Source organism: Saccopteryx leptura, chromosome 6 (genome assembly GCF_036850995.1).
Source record: "Saccopteryx leptura isolate mSacLep1 chromosome 6, mSacLep1_pri_phased_curated, whole genome shotgun sequence".
Classification (NCBI taxonomy): domain Eukaryota; kingdom Metazoa; phylum Chordata; class Mammalia; order Chiroptera; family Emballonuridae; genus Saccopteryx; species Saccopteryx leptura.
In genome coordinates this window covers 134782249-134803589 of record NC_089508.1, presented here as the reverse complement: position 1 = coordinate 134803589, position 21341 = coordinate 134782249, and the positions used below count along the sequence as shown (strand labels likewise).

General features: G+C 54.5%; 2 protein-coding genes across 3 annotated transcripts; one reads left to right on the top strand and one right to left on the bottom strand.

Annotated features, from left to right (window-relative positions):
• Window positions 1-7204: 7204 nt before the first annotated feature.
• On the top strand, window positions 7205-16282 carry FCER2 (Fc epsilon receptor II). Its single transcript, XM_066341609.1, is given in 11 exon segments — window positions 7205-7330; window positions 9072-9191; window positions 9471-9524; window positions 10291-10353; window positions 10556-10618; window positions 10721-10783; window positions 10866-10955; window positions 13181-13351; window positions 13354-13493; window positions 13613-13719; window positions 14050-16282. Coding segments are annotated over 11 exon segments (1032 nt in total). The 5' UTR covers window positions 7205-7308; the 3' UTR covers window positions 14189-16282.
• Window positions 16283-19059: 2777 nt separating this feature from the next.
• On the bottom strand, window positions 19060-21200 carry TRAPPC5 (trafficking protein particle complex subunit 5). Of its 2 annotated transcripts, none has more exons than XM_066341533.1 (2): window positions 21150-21200; window positions 19060-19675 (listed from the first exon to the last, which is right to left on the bottom strand). In XM_066341533.1, exon 2 carries the CDS (start codon window positions 19658-19660, stop codon window positions 19094-19096), a length of 567 nt encoding a protein of 188 aa, XP_066197630.1. In that variant the 5' UTR covers window positions 19661-19675; window positions 21150-21200; the 3' UTR covers window positions 19060-19093. The 2 variants fall into 2 exon arrangements, with proteins under 2 accessions (XP_066197630.1, XP_066197632.1); XM_066341535.1 differs by lacking the exon at window positions 21150-21200 and adding an exon at window positions 20859-21086.
• Between the last annotated feature and the right edge of the window lie 141 nt (window positions 21201-21341).

Here is a 21341-nt window from a genome sequence, read left to right as displayed (position 1 = left end):
CAGTCAGCCTCTTGAACACCAGATGCGGGAGCTGGAACACTGGGCGTGTAGAGAGGGGAGCCATAGGTTGTCGGCATGCGGAAGATGTGATCAAGCAGGTGCTGTGCAGGGATGGGGCTGAAACGGTGGTGGCAGAAAGATGAGACAGGGGCTGACATCATCGTCCAGGAGAAGGACAGTGACTGAGGGTCAGGTTGTGGCAGAGGAGAGACAGGGCCAATCAAAGGAGAAATGGGGAAGGAGGGGGCCCGCAGCCGGCTGGTGGTGGCGGGCAATACTGCAACCTGCTGGGGGCAGCGGTCCCATCTGGGCTCACTCCACTCCAGGCACACTGGCCTCCTCAGAGTTCCTCCAACACACCAGCAAAGAAGAATCTACCACGGGGCAGTGGCAGCCACGCTGGGCCTGCAGGCTATTGCCCTCTGTACTTGCTGCTCCCTCTGTCAGGGATACTTCCCTCTGGTCCTTGAAGCTTGCTTCTTTCAGTTCCTGCAGGGGTTCCAGCTCAAGCATCACCCACTCAGAGAGCCATCCCTGATCACTCTTGTTAACAGCACCTGTCTCCCCATCCTACCTGCTTACTGTCTCTTCACAGCACTCGCCACCATCTGCTATTTGTCTCTCTCCCTGGATGGAGTGGCAGGTGGGAAAGGGATTTCTTTCTGGCTCATTCACTACAGTAGCCCAATTGCCTCGTACAGTGCCCAGTGCCCCACTGAATAAATGAGTGAGTGAATGAGTGAGTGACTCGAAGCGCTAACAAATGAAGCTGAGGAGCAGATGGGCTGGGCTGAACACAGAGACATGGGGAGTCAGCAAGGACCGGGGCGATGGAAGGCAAGGGGTCGTGAAGAGGCAAAGCAAGAGGTCGGAGGGAGGGAGAGCGAGGCCTGCAGTGCAGAGAGGCAGCAGAGTCGAGCAGGAGGGCCACAATTCGGAGGGCACTGCTTCTGTCCAGGCCCCTCCTTCAGCTCTGCACAAGACCAGCAGTGGGTGATGTGTCTGTCACGTGCTCGTATCCATGTTGTGTTTCTGTATGTGTGTGTATGTTTCTGGCAATCTGTATGTGTGTGTGTTTATGTGTTTGTGCATGAGATTGTGTTGTGTGAGTGTGTGCGCATTGGTTGTGTCTCTCTTGTAGTTCAATTGTGTCATGTCCACACCTATGTGTTTATGATGTGTGTGTGCTTCTGTGGGTGACTGTGTAATTGTCTGTATCTATATTTCTTTTTTTTTTAATTTTTTTTATTTATTCATTTTTAGAGAGGAGAGAGAGAGAGAGAGAGAGAGAGAGAGGAGGGAGGAGCAGGAAGCATCAACTCCCATATATACCTTGGCCAGGCAAGTACAGGGTTTTGAACCAGCGACCTCAGTGTTCCCAGGTTGACGCTTTATCCACTGTGCCACCAGATGTCGTGTGGTCCGCATCCTGTGTCTGCATTGTATAGATGTCCATGAGTTGTATCTGTGGTCTTATTATTTTGTGTGTGGGGTTGATTGTGTTGTGTCTGGGTTTCTATACATTTGCCTATATCTCTGTGTGTATCTGTGTGTATGCATCATGTATATCATGTGTATGTCTTATGTAATGTGTGTATGTGTGTGTATGTGTGGTTTGGTTGTGTCCTATTGTCTGTATCTTTGTGTATGTTATGTAGACATCTCTGAGTTGTGTCTTGTGTCTGTGTGTGCGGTTTTATGTCGTGTCTGTCTCTGACTGGATTGTGTTTCGTTTGTCTATATGACTGAATCTTTGCGTGTGTATGGTGTGTGTGTCTGCTTGTGCTTTTCTTGTATTATACCTAAATGTACATGTTGTGTGTTTGTTGTGCATGTGTCTGTGGTTCAGTTGTGTAGTGCTTGTCAGTCTCTATGTGTGTGACTCTGAGTACTGGCGTTGCGTCACTCTGTGTATGTGCCTGTGTGTCTACATGTTGACAGCCCCGACACCCTGCATCCCTCACACTACTGAATCATAGCAGCTGTCATTTGGGCCCAACCCCAGTTCTCCAGAATTCCCAGTTCCCCACAGCACTGGGGTTCTGCGAGAGATTATCAGATTTCCAGTCTTGCCCAGGCCAAGAATCCAGTGCCCTTCTCTGTGAGGGAAACAGAGGCCTGAGAAGTGCAGACACTGTGTAAGCCACATGGTCAAGGTTAGGGGAGGCCAAAAGTCCACTGGCCCCGCTCCAGGACCTGGTGCCTCTGGGAGACGGCAGTGCGGATTTCCCCTGGCTGGGAGGGAGAGTGGCACCAACTCATGACTTTGAGGTTGCAAAGTCCAGGGGTGGGCCTGTAACTGCATGGGACATTAAGGGTGAAAATCTAGCCACAGCTGCAGCTTCTCCCAGAGTGGCCTGCTCAGAGGTTACCTCCCGTGCCCCCGGTTTCTGCATCCCCAGTCTAAAGTAGCTCTCCCCCAAGGTACTTCCAGTCCTGCTTCCCACCACCTAAAATTGTCCTGTGGACTTACGAATTTTAGTGTTTGCTCTTATGCTACAATGTGAATGAACCCTGAGGACATTGTGCTCAGTCACAAAATGACAGGTGCTGTGTGATTCACTCACAGGAGGTCCCTAGAGGGGTCAGATCTTAGAGACAGAGAGTGGGTTGTGAGAGCTGCGGGCTGAGAGAGAGGTGTGGGAGTTAGTGTTTAACGGAGACTGTTTCAGTTTGGGAAGATGAGAAAGTTCTGGAGGTAGACGGTGGTGATGGTTGCACAACAGTGTACTCAATGCCACTGAAATTATTAAAATGTTAAATTTTATGTTATGTATATTTTACCACAATTGAAAACAAAACTCTTCCTCCCTCCCTCATGAGAGCTGGGACTTTACCTTGTTCCCAGAGCCTGGCACGTAGTAGGGGATCAATGAATGGTTGAGTGAATGAAAGGAAAGAAGTGGTCTGTTGACAGCAGATGCAGAGACAGATGAAAACAGAGAAACAGTGAAAGCTGAAGCCTGAAGCCAGTACTTTCTCCTCCTCCTTAAATCATGCCTTCCAGCATTGGTTCTCAACTGGAGTGATTCGCCCCTCTTAGGAGGCATTTGGCAATATCCGGAGACATTTTAGGTTGTCACTACTAGGTGAAAGGGAGGAGGGGAGGTGCTACTGGCAACTGATAAGTAAGGGCCAGGGATGCTGCTAAACAGCCTCCAAAGCACAGCCAGGAACCATCCAGCGCCAATATCAACAGTGCCGAGAAAGGGGAACTCAGCTTTACAGACTCCTCCTCCTGGTAGCCCTCCTGGATTCCACACACCTGTTGCCTCACACACCCTCCTCCTTTTTCCCCTGGCAACACCAGGGGAGGTTAAGCAGGTAGAGTGAGCCCAGGGCTGTGCCAGGATGGCGTTAGAGTCAGGGTGGCGAGGTTCCTGCATCACGCTTGCAGTTGGTACCATGCCTGTGCCGGGTTCTGAATTTAGCGCGGTGTTGCTCCGCGCCGCTCAGAGTGCAGGTTAGTGTCGGGGATCAGAGCATCGATGGGGGCGAGCTAGGGTTGTGCCGGTCGGGGCTGGGTTGGGGTAGGATCCATCCGGGGACCGTGCATGGTCGTTGCAGGACCCCTGACCCATTCCTATTGAGTCAGGATGCAGGACTGGCGGTGAGCTAGGCGCAGCACCAGGCTCAAGGATCCCAAACCTAAAAGAAGAACCGAAACCCTCAGATCAGGGTCCAAATCCTCACGATTTCCTGTTTTTCCCCGTAAGTGGGTGGGAGGCTTGGGTTGGTACCGCAGAAGAAAAGACGAGGGTTCATCGCGTGACAGGAACTCCAGTTGAGATTTCGCTCCCAAAGCACCCTGTTGTATGAACTGAGTGTTGGCCGGGACCCAGCACAGACCAAGCCGTGGAGGCTGGAAGGACACCACAGGTCCAAGTGTGGAATGGGGCGAGAGCACCTGGACGGAGCAGAGACCTGGAAACACCAAAATCCCATCCAGCCATCCTCCTCTACCCGGACCCCGTGCTGTGTCCTCACTGCGGCCCAACAAGACTCGTTCCTGATCTTTGTCCTCTCTTCTGTGTCCTCATCGCTAGGACGGCCTCACTGTCCGCCCAGACACTGGGCTGAGGCCAGCCGTTTGTAATAGCGTCTTCCCAGTACCCACTGCCCTCACGTCACCCATTACCAAGGGACAGCTCTTCAAATCAATCTGCTTCTCTCCATCCTCACAACTGCTGCTCCAGGCTCCCTCTTCTGGCGCCTGGACCAGGTGACAGCCCCTCCAGTGTGTCTCCATCCCCCGCCAGGCCCTCCCAAAACAGCCCTTCCAGGGTTCCCCCTCCTGCCTGGCCCCTAGGACAGCTCCCCAGGTCCCTGCAGGCCTCGTGCTGTCCTTTGTCCACCCAGCAGCTCCCAGTGAACTCTCTCTGACACACTCCTGACAACTCTCTCCTCCTTAAAATGGCCGTCCTCTGCACTTGGCAAACCATGCAATGCGTTCAAGCCCCCACAATTAGCTCAGGTCACGGTTGAGAGGGACACTTAGGAGGGCAGAATGAGTAGCCCCAGCCCCCCAGAGTCATTCATCGGTAGACATGCACAGAGGGCTCCGCATCCCCATGCTGGGGACACAATGTGACGGAAAAGGCAGCACTGTCCCTACTGTCCTGGAGTGCACGACCCAGGGGACATTCCGGTCAGGCCCCTTTCCATGTGGTGGAAGGCCAGGCTCAGTCCTGTTTGGGACAAGTGGCACCTGTGGGTGTCTTCCAGAGTGAGATCCAGGGCCTCAAGTCTGCAGTAGGGCGGAGGCCTGCCCTGCACTGAGGGGTTTGGCATTAGGCATTCCCCTATTGAGAATGGAGAGGGGGTTAAGGATCAGGGGACACGGTATCTAGAGAGAGGGCAAGTGGGTAAAGTGCCTAGGAGTCCCTGTATATACAAGGCTAGGTGGCATGATGGTTAGGGCTGTAGACTTGGGACTCACATTGCCTGAGTTCTGCTTATGGGCTCTGTGACCTTGGGCAAGTTACTTAACATCTCTGTGCTCCACATCCTTCCTCCATAAGGCAGCATGGCTAACAAAAGCAGCTACCAGTTAGGGTGATTATGAACAGTAAACATGTTAGTGCATGTAAGGTGTTAAGAGTTCACGGTGCATGTTGCTACTAAGTTAAATTTTACAACAAAGTTGCCAATATCTGACCCCAATTTTATCACGTTAATTCATGTGTCTTTCGTTTTCTTTTCTCCCTCCCTCTCCCCTCTTCCTGGCCATTCACTTTTGTTCAATTCCTGACTCTACCACTTACCTCCTTCAGCAATCTGGGAATGTGGGTTGGTGTCTCTGAACCTCAGTTCGCTCACCTGAGACATGGAGATAATAATAGTATGGGCTTTTCTCGGTTGTGGGCACACCCCATGAGACCATGCGTGTAAGGCAGCTATCAGGACGAGCCCATAGTTAGGTCTGTGAGAACAGGGCTGGTGTGGCTCTGCTTCCAGAAGAAAGGGTACCTCCAGGTTCCCTTCTCACCACAACTGTGGCCTCTGCGGCCTCTCCCACTGGCCCCAACGGACCAGGACAGCAACACGCACAAAACTCACGTGAGTGTGAATGTGTGCTGCTTGCGATTGTGCAAATGAGTGTCTGTGTGAGTGCTTCTGAGTGTGTGCCTGTGTGAGTATGAATGTGTGTGCACATATGTGACTCTGTGTGTGTGTGTGTGTGTGTGTGTGTGTGTGTGTGTGAGTCAGGTCTGGGGGTGGGAAGTGAGCATTGGTTTACTGGAAGAAACGATCTCTGGGCTGAGTCCTGAGGGATGACCAGAAGGAGTCTGTATTGGAAGAGCGCAGTGGGCAGTGGGCAATGGGTCTCATGGACAGAATCTCCAGGTGTATGGGGACCCGGTTGGGCACAGTGAAAGTCAGCCGAAAAGATGAGTTTGGTGTGTGCACTGGGGGCTGATGGTGGAAGGCTGTGGGGAGCCATGGAAGGTCGTAAGCAGAGGCAGGAGCTCTCGTGTTAGAAAAATGGCCTGGCTGCTTACCAGCGAACACCCACCAGGAGGCCAAGTCCCCGGGTGGTTGAGCAAACAAACTCTGGTCACAGGTCTTGGATTCGAGCACTGGGAAGTGGGCAAATTACTTAATCTCTCAGCTCCTCAGTTTGCCCAGCACCCGACCAGTAGGTTTGCTGAGCACCTACTGCATGTGAGCACCTCACACACCCCATTGTACTTCATCCAGTAGAGTCAGCACTGTCACTTACACCCAGTTTGCTATAGATGAGCAAACTTAGTCGCTCATCCAAGGAGAAGCCAGGGTCAGCCCCAGGGCTGGCTGACTTGACCTCAGGCATGTCCAGCCACAGAATAGTGACACTCTGGCCTCCTCCAAGGTGGCCAACTATTTGGTGTTAGCTGCCAGTAATCAGAGCCTGCCATCTCACATCTCCATTTCCCCAAGGCTCAGAGAGGGAAAGCCATTTGTCCACAGTCACACAGCAAGAGGGGTATCCAATGACTCCCAGACTTGTCTGACCCAAAGTCCATGCTCTTCAGCATATAGTAGGTGCTTTATAGTCAAGCGACTTCAAAGATTTCTTCAGAAGGTTGACAGAAGAGTTAGCTGAGACCTGGTGAGGGGGTTTCTGCATTTTCCATCAGGCACAGAGTATATGCCTGATGTAGGTTAAGTATCTAAAGACCCACTGTGTTCAGCACTGTGCTACAAGCCTCACATACATTGTTATCACTTGATCTGACTATGGCCTCATGAGTTGGGTAGTATCATAGCTCCCATTTTAGTGAGGGAAAAACTTAGGCTCAGAATGGTTGAGTTCTGGGCCAGTGTTGCACAGGCAGCAAGACTAACAAGAGCTGAGGCTGTTTGTGCACTCACTAGGTGCCAGGCCTTATTCAGAGCATGTTACATGGAGCCAACCACCACCGTACAGTAGGTATTATTATCACCATTTTATAACGAGGAAATTGGTTTCAAGGTTTAGCCACTTGCAAGATCACATGGGTGCACATTTATTGAGCATCTGCTGTACACCTTGCACATGATAGTTCTGGGGCACTCACGTCTGGCCTGGATCCTGTGACCCTTCACACCAGCTGCATCTCCTAGCTGACTGCAACACTTACTCCCTCTTGGCTGTGAACTAAAGAAAATCAGCCCATGGTCACTGAGCTCCTCAACCTTCAAATGCCATCCTGCGCCAGCAACTAGAGCCTGGTACCCCCCCAACCCTCGTTAGAACACAGATCCCAGCCTGAGCTGTGACCTGTCCAGCGGAACGCCTTGACAGGCAGTGAACACCTGTCACTGGGAGGACCCGCTGGGACTGCCATGGAGGAAAGTGTATACATGGGTGAGAGGACTCTGCTGCTGACACGGCACAGGCAGGAACCCTGACATGCCTTCCACCCAGGAGAGGAGGGAGCGCCTGTGTCCCTCTCTGGGAAGCAAAGTTCTAGGAAAGGCCCACTATGGGGGGAGCGGGTAAGCCCCGAGTGGCCTTCATGGCACAGAGCCACACAAAAAGGGAATCCGAGGGCACCTCTCTTCTCTGACTCAACACCCTGCCAACAGCCACAACAAAACAGTTCCAGCTAGGGCACTGGGAGCCCAAAAGGGTGGGAGACCATATTGAACAGGGACTCAGAGTAAGTGAGACTCAGCATGATGAACCCTCACAGCCAGGAAGAGGGGAGGGAGCCTGGGCCTGAAGTGGAGCAACAAGGTAGAGTTTTGAGGGGTACAGGAGGTGCGGTGAGGCCTGGGGGTAGTCTGACATCCGGGGAAAGGGCTGGGGGAAATGGGGAAGAACTGAGACCCTATAACCTGTGTTGAAGGAGTGGCCACAATGGGAGACAGGCATGAGGGCACGGGCTGTGGTCAGAAGGAAAGGAGGACCCAGTCTCCTGGAGGTGAGGCAGGGGGCACAACTTAGTGGTAGGGAGTAGTTGAACCTATAAAAGGGAGGAGGGGGCCCTGGCCGGTTGGCTCAGCGGTAGAGCGTCGGCCTGGAGTGCGGGGGACCCAGGTTCGATTCCCAGCCAGGGCACATAGGAGAAGCGCCTATTTGCTTCTCCACCCCCCCCCCTCCTTCCTCTCTGTCTCTCTCTTCCCCTCCCGCAGCCAAGGCTCCATTGGAGCAAAGATGGCCCGGGCGCTGGGGATGGCTCCTTGGCCTCTGCCCCAGATGCTGGAGTGGCTCTGGTCTCGGCAGAGCGACGCTCCGGAGGGGCAGAGCATCGCCCCGTGGTGGGCAGAGCGTCGCCCCTGGTGGGCGTGCCGGGTAGATCCCGGTGGGGCGCATGCGGGAGTCTGTCTGACTGTCTCTCCCTGTTTCCAGCATCAGAAAAATAAAGAAAAAAAACAAAAAAGGGGAGGAGGGCCTACCCAGGCAGTGGCACAGTGGATAGAGCGTCAGACTGGGATGTGGAGGACCCAGGCTCAAGACCCCGAGGTCGCCAACTTGAGCACGGGCTCATCTGGTTTGAGCAAAGCTCACCAGCTTGGACCCAAGGTCGCTGGCTCGAGCAAGGGGTTACTCGGTCTGCTGAAGGCCCACGGTCAAGGCACATATGAGAAAGCAGTCAATGAACAACTAAGGTGTCGCAACAAAAAACTGATGATTGATGCTTCTCATCTCTCTCTGTTCCTGTCTGTCTGTCCCTGTCTATCCCTCTCTCTGACTCTCTCTCTGTCTCTGAAAAAAAAAAGAAAGAAAAGGGAGGAGGGGCTCAGGTGAGAGCTCGTTGAGGGTCAGCCACCTAAGGAGGGGTTTCATCTCCTGATCCCAGGCATGTCACTCTGTACAGTGACCTGGCCCTGAGTCAGCTGTCAATGGACAGCTGGAGTTTGGACAGGGACAGCAGATATTGGGCTGGATGGGCAGAAGGACAGACTCAGAGATGCACAGATGCAGAGATGGACATGAAAGATAGAGTGAGGAGGGAAAGGTGTACAAAGAGGGCTGGGGGTCCACTGAGACCCTCTGTTTCAGTGTGGGCTCTGGACAGGCTCCCAGGACTTTGAGGCTCTGAGCAATGGGCAAAAAGGCGGAGCTGAAGCCCAGCTTCACCCTGTGCCCCCATCCTTGGCAGATGTGATGATGCTTCTCAGAAGGCAGCGGCAGTGCAGCAGGCAGGCGGTGCAGATTGCTGTGTCGGCGCTGGTGACAGCCACACTGTGGGCTGGGCTGCTGACCCTGATACTCCTATGGCATGAGGACATCCCCAGCCCCATCTGGTCCACCTCTCATGTTCCCTCCCAGACCCCCACTCTAAGGTCCTGGGGAGGCCAACCCCATCATGTCTCCCATCTTGTCCTTACCAGCCCTGTCTCACGTCTCTTCCTCCACTCTTGCTCAGCACACCGCCCCGCCCCTTGGGCACCTCCCATGTAATGTACCCAAGGCCTCCATCTTCAGCTGGCAGGTGGGGGATGGGTGGGTGGGGGCACCTAAAAAGCTCTTCATCTCCTCTCCTCTTTTCTCCTGCCAGACTGGGACACTATGCGGGACCTGAAACAACTGGGAGACACTGCTGTCCTGAACAGTATGGAGGGGCTGGGGGGGGGCAGGACACCAGGCTCTAGTCCTGCCAGACTGGGACACTATGCGGGACCTGAAACAACTGGGAGACACTGCTGTCCTGAACAGTATGGAGGGGCTGGGGGGGGGGCAGGACACCAGGCTCTAGTCCTGCCAGACTGGGAGACTATGCGGGACCTGAAACAACTGGGAGACACTGCTGTCCTGAACAGTATGGAGGGGCCAGGGTGGGGGGCAGGACACCAGGCTCTGGTCCTGCTTCTGCCACCAACCACTGTGGGATGTGGGAGAAGGACAGGGATCCACTGTCCCCTCCAGGAAACTGAGGGTCAGCTTGTGTTCCTACTTCCCCATATGGAGGTTAAACCCAATGACTCTTGCAGGGAAGGGCTCTGAGAAGTGACTGATGAAATGTTATGTAATAGCTCCTTGCCTCAGCTTAGTCACCTGTATAATTGGCATCATTTCAGTGTTATGAGGTGGACATAAGCTAAGACTTGCAAAGCACTTAGAAGGCACCTGGCACCCAGTGAGTTTCAGTAAATGCCTGCTGCTTTTGTATTAAATTCTGGGTGAGGAAGGTACACAAATTCATTCTATTGCCTGAACTTTCCTGAGTACGTTTGCCACCAAAATAAAAAACAAAAAGCTGCAGCCATTGTGACTATGTGAGGGGAGGTCCCTGCACTTGGGGCTGGGGGAAGAAGTGGGGGTTTTAAGGACCTGCCTGTCTGGCTCCTGAGGACGTGTCTTGCCTCCCCCTCCCCCAGTCTCTCAGGTTTCCAAGGACTTGGAAAGACATAAAGCTGACCAGATGGCCCAGAAATCCCAGGGTGAGTGACTTCAGCTGGGGCTCTGGGAGGAGAGAATGGGTACTTGGATGAATATGTGGATACACTGCTCCAGACCACCTGTGAATTGAAGAATGAGCAGGTGGCCCCAAAGCCCCAGGATAAGAGCCAAGGGGGCTGGTGTGAGGAATGGGGGTGAGCCTGACAGACTTGCTTACAACTGAGGCCCCTCCCCTGTAACCAGCTTCCCAGATGTTGCAGAACATGGAGAAAATCCAAGCAGAACAGATGAGAATGAAAACTCAGGGTGAGAGACTGGGGTGGATGGGTGGGGTCCTAGAGCCATGGGGATCTCAAGATCCACAGGCATTGCCTTGACACTCATCCTGTACTCTCCCCCCTCCATCAGACTCTGAGCTCTCCCGGAACCTGGATGGACTTCAAGAGGACCTGAGCAACCTCAAGTCCCAGGGTGAGGCTGGGGAGGGTCTGCAGGTGGGGAGGGACCAAGAGAAGCCAAGTTTGTGATCACTGCCCCCATTCAACCACCCAAGGCTTAAATGAAAGACGCACAGCCTTGGATTCACTGGAAAGACTCCAGGAGGAGGTGGCAAGGCTGTGGATAGAACTTCGAATATCCAGCGGTGAGTGTGTGTGTGCCCCCAGGTGTGTTAGTGTATGCCTGTGACAATACAGGTGTGTGGTGGTATGTGTTCAAATGTGAAGGATAGGTGTGTGTGTATGAGTGTGCAGGGCCAACGGGGGCACATGAGAAAGCCATTCCTGAGTGCCTCTGTTCCCTCCACCGCCTTAGGGGCCTGGGCTCCCACATGTACCCTCCAAGTAAAAGCAACCCTGGGTTTACTGTCACTGGGTCCTCTTTCCTGATGGCTCAGCAGGGGCTCAGCAGATGCGCTCAGCTACAGCCCCCAACAGACGACTGTTTGACCGAGCCAGAGGGTTGTAGGGGGACCACCTCTGCAGTGATGGGGATGACAGGCATCATGGCATTCTTCCCAGAGGTGGCAGTGAGGGAGGCAATGCTGAAAGTTATAAGGGTCATGAGGGTGGCCCCAGCAGGCCACAGGCTGCAGAGAGAGCAGACATTCAATCGGTGTGCCTTTAACCTGAAGTCCCACTCCACTTGCCACCCACCTTGGCTTTTGGTCTTCCACCCCTGGGAAGCCCCAGCTGCCCCCATCAGGTGCAAGAAGAGGAAGGATCTGTGCTTGGTGGAAAGGAGTGCTGTCCCCTGGGACGTGGTGTTGCTGCGGAAATTCCAACAGAAAACCCCATGTGTCCCCCTAGGGAGACTGAAAGGAAGGACAGACCACGCTCACTCTGAAGGGTCACCTCTGAGAGATCACCAGCTCCAGGGCTCTCTCTCGATAACTGTGTGACACATAGTCACACTTTCCCCAGATTCTTCTTGAAGGGACCAGAGATGTTCTCTTCCTGCTTTAGGGCAACACCCCCAGAGGGCTGCATACTGGCTGCCATTGCACGAGTGAGAAGCACACCCAGTTCTGTCCTGGCCTGGGGCCTCACAGACTTCTGTGAACTCCTCCCAAATGGCACTCTAGGAAAATATTGATTGATTGATTGATTGATTTTAGATTTTACCATTTATATTTGCATCACACACTACAACTGTTGAAGAGCTTTATGCCACCCTGGAAAAGTCTCCCTTAAGAAAAGCTTTTATTTTTATTATTTTATTTTGTTTTGTTTTATTTTAAGTGAGAGGAGGGGAGATAGTGAGACAGACTCCTGCATGTGCCCAGACCGGGATCCACCTGGCAACCCCTGTAGAGACCAATGCTCAAATCAACCAAGCTGTCCTCAGAGCCCAGCACCAATGCTTGAACCAATCAAGCCACTGGCTGTGGGAGGGAAAGAGGGAGTGAAGGGAGGGGGGAAGCAGATGGTCATTTCTCTTGTGTGCCCTGACCAGGAATCGAACCCATGATGTCCATACATTGGGCCAACACTCTATCCACTGAGCAAATAAGCCAGAACCAGAAAATCTACTTTAAATCACAAGTGAGTGGACTCAGTAACAGTGGGTTCAACCCCCTACCTGGGAATACTGGTGGCAGTGACAGTGTCTGAGAGTTTCCCTGAGGTGGGAGCAAGGGGAAGGAGAGACCAAGGCGGCCCTAGGTCAAGGCCATGGGGACTCAGCCCTTCAGCTCCCTACCCCTCCCACAGCCTCTCCTGGCCAATGAGAAGAAAATCAATTCAACAGCTCAGAAAGTGGCCAAGAGTGCCAGTTTGGAGGGTGCTGGTAGCAAATGTGGCCAGGGCTGTTAGTGGAGTAGTTGGTGGGTACAGTGCAGGGGAAAGTATCGCTGGCAGTCCTGGTCTCAGCATTGCTGTCAGCATTTGTGATTGACATGGCTGCTAAGGTGTTGGTGAAGGTGATGTTGGCCATAGTGTTGGTGTTGGATAGATGTTGCTGGCAATTGTGGATGATGATATTGGTGATTAAAATGTTGCTGACAGCATTGGTGTTTAGGATCATGGTGTTGGCAGTTAAGATACTGTTGACTATAGAGGCATTTGTGGTAATGGTGATGGCAGCGATTAAGCACTTCTGACTGAAAATGCTTGTGGTGAGGACATTGGTGATTGAAATGTTGCCGACCATAGATATCGTTATGGTGTCATTGATGGTTGACGTGCTGGTAGCAGAGAGCTGTATGGCAATGGAGTCAGTGGCTGACATTCTGCTCACAGTGAAGGCCGTTTATGGCTATGGCATTGGCCCCGACATGCGTAGGAGGGCTTGTCTTGGATGTCAGCATCAGAGCTCCAGGAAAGGGGACATTTAAGACTCTGTTAGGCTCTGGGGTGGGTCTGCTTTCAGCCTAGACTCCAAGAGTGACTCCAAGAGAGATGCTGCCATCCACTCTGCCCACTGGATCCATGGTGCCCATGGTGCCTGCCACAGTGCCCACCACAGCACCAGCCAAGGCGCCCACTATGGTGTCCACCACAGCTGCCCCCCTGAGCCTCTCCTCCATCCCAGGCTCCATGTGTAAACGTGCCCTGAGAAGTGGGTCAATTTTCAATGGAAGTGCTACTACTTTGGTGAGAGTGCCAAGAAATGGATCCAGGCACGGTATACCTGCAGCAGTCTCCAGGGGCGGCTGGTCAGCATTCATAACCAGGAGGAGCAGGTGGGCTGGGCTCTGCAGAGGGTGCGGCAGCATGGTGGTTGGGGGGGGGCAACACAGTCTCGGATGGTGGAGGCACCTGAGCACATCTCCCCAGCCCTCCAGCCCTGTCCTGCTCTCAGGACTTCCTGGCCAAACGCATCAATGAGAAGGGTTCCTGGATTGGCCTTCGGGACCTGAACATAGAGGGTGAATTTGTCTGGATGGATGAGAACCCCCTTGACTATAGGTGAGAAGAGGGGATGTAGAGGAGATGACTCCAGGCCTGGACTAGGAGAGGGGACCCTCTCTGTGATGAGAGGGGAGGGTATCTGGAGGAACATGCCCCAGGCTCAAACTTGGAGAAGCTTCTGAATTGTAATGGCAGGAGACAGTTAAGGTTTGGAAGGAGGCCTAGACTGGGAGGAGGGAAGGTAAGGCATGTCTCCGGGGTGCACTGAGATGGCGTGAGGATCCAGGGATAGAGTGAGGAGGACCCAGGCTCAGAGGGGTGTGTCTAGGTTGAAGGCAGTGGGGCCCCTTCCCACTACCCATCCTGACCTAAAGCCTTCCGCTCCAGCAACTGGCAGACAGGGGAACCCAACAATGGGGGCGAGGGTGAAGACTGTGTGATGATGCTGGGCTCCGGGAAGTGGAATGATGCCTTCTGCAACAGCTATCTCGATGGCTGGGTATGTGACCAGCTGGCTACATGCTGACTGCTTGCCTGCTGCCTTGGCCCCCAGCCATGGACCCCGAAAGCCCCCTGTCCCCCCCCCCCCAGTGTACCTCTCTTTGTGACTCTCCCACCTCAAATATGGAAACAGCGAGGCCCAGAGTGGGATCCTGAGGACCTCCAACCAAGGCCTGGGTGCCTCTTTTATGGCTGAAGAGTCCTGGTGACATTTCCTTCTGCTCAAAGGAGGGAAGCTGACCCATCCCTGGCTCCTCCCAACTCCCCAGAGGGCCTGTCCCTTGCCCCTCAGCCCAACTGGCTGTCACCACCTCCCTGCCGTCAAGTGCTCAGAGCTGCCACATCAAAAAGCCCTACACACCAGCCTGAACGCTGGGATTTCCCTCCCTGATGGGACACAAGGCCTAGCAGCCCAGCTTTCCAGGGAGCAGGGGAGGCCACCCCAGACCCCCATGTGATCCCTCCATCCTCCCACCTCACCATCCGCTGTAGTCAGGAGTAGACTCCACTCCTGACCTCCCCAGATGCAGCCCGTGCCTGGGACACAGGACAGAATCGCAGCTCAGGCAGCCAAGCCTCCCGCCCTGCCTACATCAATAAAATGGGGTGACAACAGCCCCTCACACATGCCCTTCCTTGGGGCCTCATTAGCTCTGGTCTCCAAGTGTGGAAGGTGGAAGCTGGGAGTTCCAGAGCTTGATGCCTGAGGCCACCTCTGAGTGCCACCCCCAGCACTCCAAGTATCAGGAAAAACTGAAGTGGCATTTGTACCTCTCCACCTCCCCCCCACCCCACTTCATTGCAAGAAGCACTTACTAAGCAGGGCTGAAGATGAAGATTCTAGGGTCCATTGGGGCATAGAATGCCCCTAGTTCTCCAGGAATATTGCAGGGTGAAGCAGTGGACCACCCTGAGCCCAGTCCTCTTGCCCAGGCTGCGGGAGAAAATGCCTGAGCCAACACAAGGCCCAGTACACAGAAGGTGCTCAGTGCCAGCTGGCTGGAGACTAAGGGGAGGTGGCCTGGTCACACAGCAGCCAGGGAAGTCGAGTTCCAGCCTTGCACCCCCTCAGTGGCTGAGGCAGCACCAGGCCCAGGCTTGGCCAAGGTCGGCCTGGCCCCGAAGGTAGGAGGAAGGCAGGCTAGGATCCTTCCATGTTAAACTCCTTGTTAGCCTACCCCATCCTCAGTTCCTGGCCTAGAGAAGAGCCAGACATTCTGATGTGATTCTCAGGCTCACTCAAGAAGGAAGAATCCATGGGCAGACGCCTACACTGAACCACCTAGGACCCTGGGAGTCAAGGACTAGACCATGGTCTGGCCACAACCCAGGGAGCTGGGGAAGGACCTGGGAGTCCTGGGGCACGGGACGATGCAGGGAGAGAGCTGGACCCTTGAAGTGAAATATGAGTTAGAATCCCAGATCACCTTTATCTCTGCCTGCTGGCCACCCCCGGATCCGTCTCCCCCGATCCCCTCCTCAGAACTCTGCACACGGGAAGCTCATGACTCCACTCTACCAGTCCCTCAGGCCAATGTCCTCACCATCTCCGTCCCTCACCAGCCCCACCAAACCCCTAGGAAACCATGGGCTCTGCCACCAGGACATGTTCAGAATCCACCCACTTCTCACCCCTCCAGTAGCCGCCTTGGCCCAGCCTCACTTACCCAACTGGTCTGGTCTCACTTTTCACTGTCCCAAACTTTCCAGAAATTTCCCTCCAGCTCATAAAAATAGCCAGTCCTACCAGGTCCTTTGCCATCACAGAACCCTCCATACACACCTCCCCAGCTTCATCTCCCTCTGCCCACCACCCCAGCCTCCTCACTGTTCCTGAAATATTTAGGCTCACTCCAGCCTCAAGGCCTTTGCACGTTGCCACCCCCCCACCAGCCCTCAGCAAGGCTTATCCTGGGCACCCCTCCCTCATTTAAAATGACACCCCAACTTTGATTTTTTCCCCACTGTTCTTTCTTACCACAGTACTCAACAAAATGTTGAATTCCCTGATTTGTTGCCATCTCTGCTGGCTAGAACATGAGCTTCAGGGCAGGTGCCTTTGTTTTGTTCTCAGCTGTGTCACCAGTGCGGGCAAATAGTAGTTACTCAATAAATGTTTGTCAAGTTGTATGACCATGGAAAAATGACCTCTTCTCTAGGAACCTGCTTTGAGACCTATTAAACGAGGGGTTGCTGCCTGCCCGAGTCCCCAGAGGGCTGGTGCTGGGTTCCTCCTCCTCACCTGACCCGAACTCAAAGCCACCGGGATGGGAACCACAACCACCTGCTCTTTCTCCCCATCCTCCCTTGCCCCAAATGGGTACCTGGCCTCACAATCCTACAGTCTGTTCCAAACCTGTTCCCTTCCCCACAAGCCCTTCTCATCAGCAGGGATAAAGAGACCCTGGGCCTTCCTCTCCTGGCTTACAAGTCCTGCACCCCCTTCCCTTGGGGGCCAGCCCTATCTCCTCCCCTCCCTCCCTATTTCTCCTGGCATCCCTCACTACTAGGCCTCTGGACAGAGCTGGTTGTGTCATCCTTGCCTCCTGCCTCTCTTCTAAAATCTGGCCCCAAATCCCCCAGCAGGTCCTGAAAGCCACTCCCAATGAGGGTCCCTGAGGACCTCAGGCTGCTAAACCCAAAGATGACCCCTGCAGTTCCCTCTAAAATGTGGCTACCCACCACACCCTCTGGCTCTCCTTTCTCTGGGCCTGTGGCTTCCATCTCTGCCGGATCCCCAGACCTCTCTTGTACTTCAGACCTCAAATCCCTGTTGGCCTGCTAGACACTGCCCTCCACACCAGATTCAGGGGGCCACCCTAACCAGCCCTTCTCCAGCTCCTTCGGGTTCCCTCCCCTCCCCGAGCCAACAGCTATTTCTTTTCTTTTCATTTTTTCTGAAGCTGGAAACAGGAAGAGACAGTCAGACAAACTCCCGCATGCGCCCGACCGGGATCCACCCGGCACGCCCACCATGGGGCGACGCTCTGCCCACCAGGGGGCGATGCTCTGCCCATCCTGGGCGTCGCCATGTTGCGACCAGAGCCACTCTAGCGCCTGAGGCAGAGGCCACAGAGCCATCCCCAGCGCCCGGGCCATCTTTGCTCCAATGGAGCCTTGGCTGCGGGAGGGGAAGAGAGAGACAGAGAGGAAAGCGCGGCGGAGGGGTGGAGAAGCAAATGGGCACTTCTCCTGTGTGCCCTGGCCGGGAATCGAACCCAGGTCCTCCGCACGCTAGGCTGACGCTCTACCGCTGAGCCAACTGGCCAGGGCCCCAACAGCTATTTCTTGATCATCTTATGCTACAGCACTGAGTGCCAAGTAATTTTATTTATCCTGCAGACACTCACACTCACTGCCTTCTTCACAATGTGCTGAAACCCACCAGCTCATGACCACTCGCTGGGACAACTGAAATTGCCCCGATCTAGCCAGTGCCTCAGGTCTCCCTCTCAATGCCACCCTGCCCAAGGAGGATGGACACAGCACATAGAAGAGTTGCACCCATTCCAGCCTTAAAGCCTCCACAAGTGGGGGGCAACCAAAAGCACCTGAGATTCCCTTTCAAAAGAGGTCCTGTGGGGGCAAGGGAGCAGGGAAAACTTGAACAAGTCTCCCCAAAAATGGCAGGATTCACCTCGGGGAGAAGTTATCAGAGTCTTAGGTTAGTAGGCAAAAGGGAAAGGGCTGCCTGAGATGTATTTTTTAAACAAGGGAAGTGTATTTGAATACTAATTGTGTATTTAGAAATTTAACTTTAAACTATTTTAAGCATCCAGATTCTGAAGTGAGCCCACCCACTTCCCCTTAAGAGCTAGGTGTCTAGGGCCATAGTTCTCAAAGGGTAGCCCCTGGGGCATCAGCAATTCCTAGGAACTTGTTAAACAGGCAAATCTTCTAGCCCACCAAAAACTGCAAAATCTGAAACTCAGGAGGGGAGGGAGGTGGGTCCCAGTCACTCAAGTTTTAATATTCTATGCCCTAACAGTTTCCCAAACCAAGGTACACAGCAACCCCCTAGAGGTCTACCTAAAATGCAGACTCTGAGGCAGTAGGTCTGAGGTGGGTCTGAGAGTATGTATTACCCACAAGCTCCCCAGAGATGCTGCCTCTGCTGATTGCTGAACCATACTTTGAGTAACAAGTCTAAAACAGTGGTTGGCCTATTTTCAGGCACACTACCACACCCAATCCTCAACCTACTGCTGGGCACAAGCTATTTACTATCTGGTCCTTTGCAGAAAGTGTGCTAGCCTCAGCCTGACCAGGCAGTTGCACAGGAGACAGGGTGTCATCCTGGGACACTGTGGACCCAGGTTCAAAACCCTGAGGTCATGGGCTTGAGCGTGGGCTCATAGACATGACACCATGGTCACTGGCATGAGCCCAAAGGTTGCTGGCTGAGCAAGGGGTCACTGGCTCAGCTGGAGCCCCCGGGTCAAGGCACATATGAGAAAGTAATCAATGAATAACTAAGGTACAGCAACTATGAGTTGAGTTGATGCTTTTCATCTCTCTCCCTTCCTGTCTGTCCCTGTCTCTCTCTCACACACAAAGAAGTGTGTAGCCCCAATCTAAAGGAGTCTATGAGACTAATCTCTCTCCCTCTCTCCTCCATCTCTCCTGCCTGTAGTCAGCCTCCAATCGTTATTGCCTGCATCTCCCTATTCCAGCAGCTCTTTCTGTCTGGTCTATCTCCCAACTGCCTACCCCTGGACTCCCCAAAACCTATCTGAAAGCCCACCTACCTGAAAGCCCAAGTTGGGTCCAACCTGGCCCCCCCATAGCATGGATAGTCTGGACCTTGGCTCTCTCATCAGCCTGGAGCAGGGATCTGGGTAGTGTTTAGTGGATCTCTGAGACCCCCATACAAGAAAGACACAAGACACACATGGGAAGAGGTCTCTCTCATCCTTTATCTCTAGCAGGGTCAGCGGCCTTCAAGAGCTCGGTCTCGGGCGATGACAGCCTCCTCAAACTTGATCATGAGTGTGGTACCCTTGTGCCAGTGTGCTGTGACCTTGGCGGGGAAGCCACTGTGCGTGAGCACTGCCTCCACGATGCCCGCCGTGAAGCTAGCACAGTTCAGTGTGCTGTTTTCCTTGGGCACAGAGATGTAAGTGTTGATGAGCGGTTCCCGCTCGATGATATAGAAGGTACGCACATCATCGTTGGCCTGCTCCAGCTTGTCGGCCTCCTTGCCGAAGAGCGCCTTCCACACGGCGCCCTTGACGAAGAGCAGGGCGCCCAGCACCTTGGTCTCACGCCGGGCACCCTTTTCCCGAGACACCAGCGCATCTAGAACGCGCGCACCCACCTGGCGGCCCAGCGCGGCCAGGCGTGCCTGCAGCTCGGCCACGGAGAAGACACGGCTCTGGCAGTGCTGCACGAGCTCCGAGAAGAGCAGCGCGAAGGCACTCAGGCTCACCTCCGTGCGTGGCCGTGTCAGAGCGCGCTCCAGAAGTGCTGACTTCCCCCGCGTGAAGCGTGCCTCCATGTCGTCGCCACTGCTCTGTGGAGAGACCCGGCAACACCAGTGTCAGGGACAGGAGAAAGAATCCTGGGACTCCTCATCCCACCCACGTGCTCTATCGCTGACTTTCCACATGGGAAGAGATGAATGAAAGGGAAAGGGGCATTCACTTGGGCGTTAACCTTGACTCTATTATGCCTAGCCAGCAAAGAACAGAAGGGAGAAGAGGACTTAAAAGGGAAGGTGGGAGGAGAGACAAGAGTGGGACAAGAGGCATGGGAAACTCCAAACCACAGGTGATTCCTTGTACATGAAAAACACCTTCGGGCACCCTCCAATACCTGTGGCAGCAACTAGAAAACTAATTAGGGAGGTGGGAACATCAGACCTAGAGCTGGATGAGGACAGGAAGGGTGAAGGCCATGAGAGGACTGCCGTTTGCTCCAGCACTGACTTCCTGAGTGTGAAGCTATCTCCCCTGTATCCCTTCTTCCTTTCTCCTCTCCCTTGCGGAAAGCAAGACACTTATGGTTGAAGAGGGGAGAGGGTCGAAACCAACGGCCAGGATGGAAGGCTTGAAGAAACAAGATACACAGGGCAAGCCAGGAAGGGATCTGGGAATCCTTCCAAACCCTGCGCCGGCAGCGCCAACTTGTCACAACTTGTCATGCACAAAGCGTGCCTTCTTAGGACAGGGATGGCCCTGCATTGTAAGCAAGATTGGGTGGGGAGGAGGTGAAGACGTTGGGAGCCCCTCGCCCTGGTGCTCTCCTGAAAGGTGGCAGGACGAGAGAGAGGGGGCTGATCAACAGACCCGGGTTAAAGTTTAAGGGGGCGCTGTGATCCTCCATCCCAGTGCTAGAAGCCACAGCAGTCGGTGGGAGAGAGACCCGTTAGGGGGCTGTAGGAGAAAAGCCCCAAAGGGGTACTGAGACTTCCATACTGTGGCTCTGCAGTGGGGGGGGGGGGCAGCGAAAGGGGGGATCCCAAGGGCGCGGAGACATTCTCTTCTCCTCCACCCTCGCCCACTCAGGTGTGAGGCCGCGCCTAGGGTAGGGTCGGGAAGGGGAACTGAGAATCCAGCGCCCACCAGGGGACGAGGCCAGAGGCCCGAGGGGTCTGAGGATGCTGAGACGGCCCCCAAGAAGTCTGAGAGGGATGGACAGACCAATAGGATGCCAGGGGCTCCCGGGCGCCCCCGCCTGGGTGAGCAGCCACCTACGTGGGGAGGGCCCAGCGCGCGAGACGGGAGGGGTGTGTTGAGACCCCTCTATTGGGCTGCGATGGCGGCAGTAAGCCGAATCGCGGGAAGGCCGGGGTCCCTAGACCCCCGGCGCGGAGCAGCAGAGGGACCGAGGAGTCCACCCTCTTTGCGTTTCCCCTGGGTGGGACGGAGCGGACGGTCAGGGAATCACGCATGCCGAGATCGTGGCTTAGGACCCACAGGCCGGTAGGGAGGGGTAGGGAGAAGAGACCCGGCACGGACCCAGGGCGCGGGCAGGGAAGAGCTCACCAAGAACCGCGGTCGTCGACTCGGCCGAGCTGCTTTACGACGTCGTAAAAGACCAAATGTGCGCACGCACTGCAGTGGGCAGGCGCTTGGGCGGGGCGCGCGCCCTGTGATTCCCGAGACCTGCCGCTCGGTGGCACGCGTGTCCGCGCAACCCGACCCAGGGTTGAGGTTCCGCGTCTTGTGACCTCGGGG

Excerpts from the sequence above, each read along its gene's own strand:
- TRAPPC5 (XM_066341533.1), bottom strand. The coding sequence starts at position 19,660 with ATGGAGGCACGCTTCACGCGGGGGAAGTCAGCACTTCTGGAGCGCGCT.